We start from the raw sequence: 6,759 nt of genomic DNA, 5'->3' as shown, positions 1-6,759 counted from the left end.
TGACCCCAAAATTAAGCAATCACCCCCACATGCAATGTTTACGCCGTAGATTGTCATTGCACTTGAAGAGTAGCACATATGAAATATGTTTAAAACAATGTTTATTGATGAAGTTGAGACCTGTGTGTCCATTACATTAGTTATTTATTGCTATATCGCAAATCATCCCCAAATTTAGCAACTTAATACAGCAACCATTTATTCATTATTTTGCAGTTTCGTTTTTCTTTTTTATTTCAAAGAGGAAGGGGGAAGAAGAGATAGAAACACTGATGAGAGAAACATTGATCGGCTGCCTCCTGCGCACCTGCTGGGGATCGGGCCCGAACCCTGTGCCTGAGCCCTGACGGGGAACCGTGACCTCCTGGTTCATAGGCCGGCGCCCAGCCACTGAGCCACACCAGCCGGGCTGCACAGTCTCTAAGGTCAGGAGTCTGGGGGCCGCTTAGCTGAGTGGTTCCGATGCAGGGTCATCATGAGCCTGTGGTTAAACTGGCGGCTGGGGCTGCAGGCATCTGGAGGCTCCGCTCCCCCTGCGGCTCACCCCCTGGCTGTGGGCTGCAGGCCTCAGTGCTGGGCACATGCCTGTCCACACGGCTGCCTCAGACATGGCAGCTCCTCCACCCAAGGTGAGTGATGGGGGGGGGGGGGCAGGGAGGAGAGAGAGAGAGGGAGAGAGAGAGGGGGAGAAGGAAGCTTCGAGCCTCAGAGAAACGTGCCCTCACTTTGGCTCTATTCTACTGGTCACACAGACCAACTCTCAGACGTTGTGAGAGGGCGCCACACAGAAGGCGAATATCAAAAAGGGGGGGTTTGGGGGGTCACCTTGGGTGCTGGCTACGACACCAGCAGCTTAGTAATGTTTGGTTCGAAATGAAAGCGGCTCTCCAGGCTCCTCTGGTGCCTATTGCACCCACATCCCAGTGCAAACTGCAGGCGCATGTGCTGGTCCAGAGCCAGGAGCCGGGGGCCGCAGTCATGCTTTCTAAGATGGTGTGCAATTCCTGGTAAAATTCCCAAGAAAACGAAGGCAATTCTCATAGCCCTTGCCTTTGTGTGGGGGAAGGGGGATTCGTGTATATAAATTATGCAAAAAGCGTGCAGTGTTTATATACATGTAAATGTAATTCTCTTCTAGGCTGAGCTGGCTATAAACGCACTTTTCACCCACACTCATGTCTGGTGGGATGTTTGATGTTGGGCAGGACATGGAGAAAGCCCTCCTTTTGGTCGACTGCCTGGTGCATTGTGAGCCCCCTGCCTCCCTGGCCCCACCTCCCAAGTGCCTGTGGTCAGGGGTGATTTCAAAATATTTAACACCAATCAGAATAGAGACCAGCCAGCACCGCGTCCTGGTGGGATGGGTTAAACAGAACTCTGCGTCTCTAATCGTATGTTAGCTGAGGCTTTCCCCTCCCCCGCCCCCCCCCGCAATTTCCCAGAAGTCCTCTAGAGGGCAGTACGCCTCCGCTGACAACCACAGACCCCACCCAGCACCCCGCCTCTCCCGTTCCCCTCTAAGGGTTACAGCAACCCGGCAGGTTGCACCTGATTGCACTCATTTGCCGGATGAGGAAAGGGGCGCTCAGGAAGGCCCACAGAACCAGTGAACAGTGAACGGCCAAACCCGGATCTAAGCGCAAGTCTCCCTGGCTCCAGGCCTTCCGCTTCCCCTGCATCACACTGCCTGGAGCTCACTGGGTCAGGGTCAGGGTTTCGGAGAGGGAGAGGGAGAGAGATGGAAACATCAATGAGAGAGAAACACTGATTGGTTGCCTCCTGCACACGGATCTAGCCATAACCTGGGCATGTGTCCTGACGGGGAATCGAACCTGTGACCTCCTAGTTCATAGGTTGATGCTCAACCACTGAGCCACGTCAGCAGGGCCAGAATTAACAAGAATAATCTATGTCACAGTCAGTTTTTATACTGTCCATCTAAAAGATTTTTTTAAACAAGCATTTAGGTGGTCAGCCAAAAATACGGCTATTATTTTTAAAATCTTTACTGTTGAAAGTGTTCCATATGTCCCCCCTTTTCCCCCCATTGACCCCTTCTAGTCCGCCCCGCCATAGTGGTTATTGTTTTAGCTGTTTATGTAACTGTGGAGCATTGACTAATCATTAAAATTAACTTTATTAACATTTACAAACATAAAGTGTGCTGTGCTGAAATTAAGGATTTACCAGAGTTTTTTTTATCATTTCACCTTCCCATTATCCAATATTGAAAATGGTTTCCTTGCTATATGTTCCTTCAATGCAATTGGGTGTCACACATTGAATTCCCTTATTCGCAAGACTAACAGAATCATCGCCTTTTAAATGTTCTGGAAATTTTATAAAGCTGTATGTTGTACTGTCCACCATTTTGTTTAGAGTAATGCTATCATTCTAGAAGCCAAACAACTCATCAATAAAACAGTCACATCCTATAGCAATCAATGCCCCATCTCTAAGCAAAAAGGTCTGAATTTCCTTTTGAAGACGTAGTTTTGTTTTAACGATCACGTTTTACGGAACAGCTGTTGTTCACACAGGAGGCGGCCCGCGCCACGCTCTGCACCGCATCCAGAACGCAGCGCTGTGGGGTAGGCGAGGACATGACCTGCTCCTTGTGACCACGCCCCAGACCCTCGGGTTGCCCAATTCTGTGGCCAGAGCACTTACACCTCAGAAAGTCAGATTTTCTTAAAGTGGACGGGACACAACCATCTCACGAAGGTCAAACTCCGTGTCATTTGCCAAAGGTACATTCAGGCATATTGTCTGTTCACTGAAGGGTTCCTAAGACAGGAAATTCGAGCCCTAAGGCAGGAAACGGAGGTTTTCACGTGGCTGACAAAGGCTCTGGGGAGTCCCATATATGACAGAGACACACCTCAGGGACGTTTATGTAAACCTATCATTTCAATCTCTGAGGAGAGATGAAGCCAGAAGTGAAATCTTAGGTTCCCATTGAGCCCAAGGGCTTTCCACTCCTGGAGACCAGAACATGCACTGAAAGCTCTGACAGTGGACCCAGGGGTCTGTTTCTAGAATAGCTAAGTCACCAGCGTGGCCGGGCCATTTCTGCAGCCAATGGATGGTGAAGTTGGTCAGGAAAAAGTACAACCCAGATATACTTTTAAAATTCAGTGCCCACAGACCTTTATAAAGAAAAACAGTGACTCCAGAGGGTGCTGTCCTCATCTTAACGTTTCCGCCCGAGTGTCCCAAAGTCTTACAGCAGTTTTGAGCTTTGATAACCCAGCTGTCTACATGCTTGTTGAGGTTTATGACGTTTGATGTTTTTGGTTTGTTGTTGTTGTTGAAGTGCCTGTGTTTGAAGATGGCAAATGGCAACTGGTTTGAAGTTATTAGAGATTAAATCTGCACCACGACATCTGGAACGCCCTTTATGATTCGCAGCCCAAGTCCCTGTCCTAGCGCATCTCACCTGATGACTGGCGATTACACTTGGCAATGGATTAAATTGATTTCTTAGAGCGTCTCTTCTTTCCTTCTCACCCAGAGCAAAGCTGGGTGGCATTTCTGTGACAGTCTCTCCCAGCTTTCTCCTCACACATCAGCAGAGCCGTGGTCGGTTTTGTGAAAAGTACAGCACACAGTTCTCAAACTCCTGTGTGACGGCCATACGCCCCGGCCTCTCTGTCTGATGTCAGCACAGCTGAAAGGACTTGGGGCGGGGCCGTGCGCGTGGAAATGGTCAGGCTTTAATGAACTGCCACATATTCCTCCAGCTGAAAAACCCTGTCTTGACTCCAGGCGCTTTCTCCCCTTCGCCCTGATCAATGTTGTCTGGGTTTTTCTCTGTGGCCTCCGTGGATTTGATAAAGGTCTCGTATACTTCCTGGGCTCTCGCGATTTCTTTCTGCGCATCAAAATGGACTTTCTGCCTGGTGAGGAGGGGAACAATCAAATTAAAATCGTTCACTCGCTTGTTTAGTTTTCTGATGTCTTCTTGAAACTGCTCACAAACTTGGTTCCACTGTTTCTGTTCAGTGGGCGTCATGGGATTCCCCAGTTTTTTCCTGGACACCACAATGGACTCTCGGAGTTGGTCAATAGTACCCTTTATTTCCTTTTGCATTAGGATCCATTCTGGTTGGTATCCGTTATCTATCAATATTCTGTTCAGGTTGTGAGTCATGGGATCAATATATGAACAGCCGGAAAACTTCTGTAGAGGCTTTCCTTTCCCACTGAGGTTATCGAAGTCTCCTCTTGCCATTGACTCCTGGATGAGATCCTCCACTAACCGCTCAATGGCTTGAGTGATCTTTTGTTCTTTAGTCTGTCTCACATCTTTGACAGTTAAGCTTTCAGGGAAGTACTGGCTATGCAGCTTCTGCTTTTGATATTCCATCACTTGCTCAGCGGCACGGTCTGCTCTAAACTGCCTGTATTGCTTCTCTCGTTGACTTGGAGTTCCAAAACCAATACCTTCGAAACTTAAGTAATGCCTGTGTTGGGGTGCTTTATATTTGGAGTTTTCTTCCTCATCCTCTGCGTCTTCCACTTTCTTCTGCCGGGCGTTCGTTTGCTGCGTCACGTGGGAAAGCACGTTCCTGTATGCTTCTTCGATCTTTATGAACGTTGCAGAATCCGCTGTAGGAGAGCCACTGTCTGGGTGGTATTGCTTGGCGAGCTTCCGAAAAGATTCCCTGACATCGTCTGCAGAGCATCCTTCTTCCAGATTCAGCCGCCTGTAATATTCTCTCATCTTCTTTGGTGACTTATGAGTTGACATCATTCTGTTTCCAACGACTCCAAGAGATGGGAGCATGTTCATTCGATTACGAATCATCGCAGCGTTTATCAGACGAGATCTTAAGAGTTGAGCCATCATCACATGCAAGGTGTTGACTATCATGCCCAGAGTTCTTCCTAGCAACGGTCTATAAAATGACAACAAGTAAAGGGGAAGAGAGTTGGGTTATCTGCTAATTTCATATGTGCAGCAACAAGGAAGAAATTACAAGCACGCTATGGGCAGTCTTCCGAAGGCGGCTGACAACATTCTTCTATCTATTTTTCAGAGAAATGGAAGTTGATGATGTCTAGCGTTAACACATTGTGATATAATCTGGATTCTACTCACTAAGCACAGAATTTTAGAGCAGGCAAGTTCTTAGAGATCAACTAACCTAGTCTCCTATTTTTAAGAGAAAATGTAAGCCCTGGTGGTTAAGCAGCATAGCCAAGCACTGTATAAGCACAATGGTTAGGGCTAGGGCACACTAACCTATGGACCAGGAGGTCAGGTGGATTCCCGTCAGGGCGAGTGCCTGGACTGTGGGCTCAGTCCCCAAGGGGGCAGCCCATCATTGATTACCTCATCATTGATGTTTCTATCTCTCCCTCTCTAAAAATCAATACAAATATATTTTTTAAAAAATGTTTGTCTTGCCCTAACCGGTTTGGCTCAGTGGATAGAGCGTCGGCCTGCGGACTGAAGGGTCCCGGGTTCCATTCCGGTCAAGGGCATGTACCTTGGCTGCGGGCACATCCCCAGTTGGGGTGCAGGAGGCAGCTGACCGATGTTTCTAACTCTCTATCCCTCTCCCTCTCCCTTCCTCTCTGTAAAAATTCAATAAAATGTATTTAAGGAAAGAAAGAAAACGTTTGTCTGGATCCCGCTGGTTATAAGCTTCATCAGCACCGTTGTTTCCTGGCGTTTGACTGCCTCATCATGTCAAGGACAGAGAGAAGACTCACACCGGAGCAGAGGGCGGGCGGGCAGTCTGCAGCGGGGTGACAGCTGGGGGGACAGTCGCGCACCGGGCCTCCCATCTCCAGGGCTGGCCGGGACGGAGCTAGCTGCTGCCGGCGGGGAGAGCCGGGGGAAGGGGAGCCCCCCACAGGTGAGCTGCTCCGTAAGCACAGATGGCACGTGGAGGAGAGAGACCGGTGCCCGGGAATGGCAGTGCGAGGGCGGCTTAACTCTAAGAGGCATTTTGGTGTATGAACGCCGAACCGGAGCGCTGGGAACCCCAGCTTTCGGGACAATTGGGGTCCAGGGCTTTCAGAGAAGCTGGGAGGTGGTGGTGGTGCCAACGGGGGTCGCTGCGGGGGAGCGTCAGTCCCATCGCGGGACACGCCCCGCCGGGCCCCCACTCACCTTCACCGACTCGGGGAAGGGGCTGCGCGGCTCCCGCCCCCACACCGCGCCTCCGCGCATGCGCGCGCACGCCGCCCTTCAGTCCCCGGAGTCTCCGCGCGCGCCGGGGTCCCCTCCGGACCAGACCATGTGCCGCTTCACCCTGAGGGGACCTGAGAGGCGGCGGGGGCAGAGTCGTACCCAACTGGGACAGGTGTCCTACCTTCCCGGGCTCCCAAGCTCTCTCTCAAAACGAATTCTACCCACGAGGACACAGGCAGGACATTTCAGGAGGCCCGGTCCCGCCCCGGGGCGACCTGGCCCACTTCCCCCCCACCTCGAGCGGAAGGTGGTCCGGTCGATTGGCATTGTGGGAGATGTAGTTCGCGGGGAAGTGCGCCTGCGCCTACAGTGCGCGAGGTGGGAGGGAGCTGTGGGTGCAGCGGGGCTGTGGGTGCAGCGGAAATGTCGTGGAGTGGGGGCGGAGGTGTGTAGGGCTATTGCAGAGTGTGCAGGGCATAGGTTGGGAGCCTTGAAGTCTTTTTTTGGAGGGGGGTATTGATTTCAGAATGGAAGGGAGGCGGGGGTGGGGGGGAGTGGAGAAAGAGGGGGGGAGGGAGAAACATCAATGATGAGAGAGACTCATTGATGGGCTG

At 50.9% G+C, this 6,759-nt stretch overlaps 1 protein-coding gene across 1 annotated transcript; it reads right to left on the bottom strand.

Annotated features, from left to right (window-relative positions):
• Positions 1 to 2,118: 2,118 nt before the first annotated feature.
• On the bottom strand, positions 2,119 to 6,319 carry DNAJC28 (DnaJ heat shock protein family (Hsp40) member C28). The gene is given in 3 exon segments (XM_036351848.1): positions 2,119 to 4,870; positions 4,872 to 4,901; positions 6,125 to 6,319. Coding segments are annotated over 3 exon segments (1,251 nt in total). The 5' UTR covers positions 6,185 to 6,319; the 3' UTR covers positions 2,119 to 3,709.
• Between the last annotated feature and the right edge of the window lie 440 nt (positions 6,320 to 6,759).

The sequence above is a fragment of the Myotis myotis genome, unplaced genomic scaffold (genome assembly GCF_014108235.1).
Source record: "Myotis myotis isolate mMyoMyo1 unplaced genomic scaffold, mMyoMyo1.p scaffold_m19_p_2, whole genome shotgun sequence".
Lineage (NCBI taxonomy): Eukaryota > Metazoa > Chordata > Mammalia > Chiroptera > Vespertilionidae > Myotis > Myotis myotis.
Note: the sequence above shows the minus strand (reverse complement) of the source record. Positions and strands in the feature narration are given on the sequence as shown.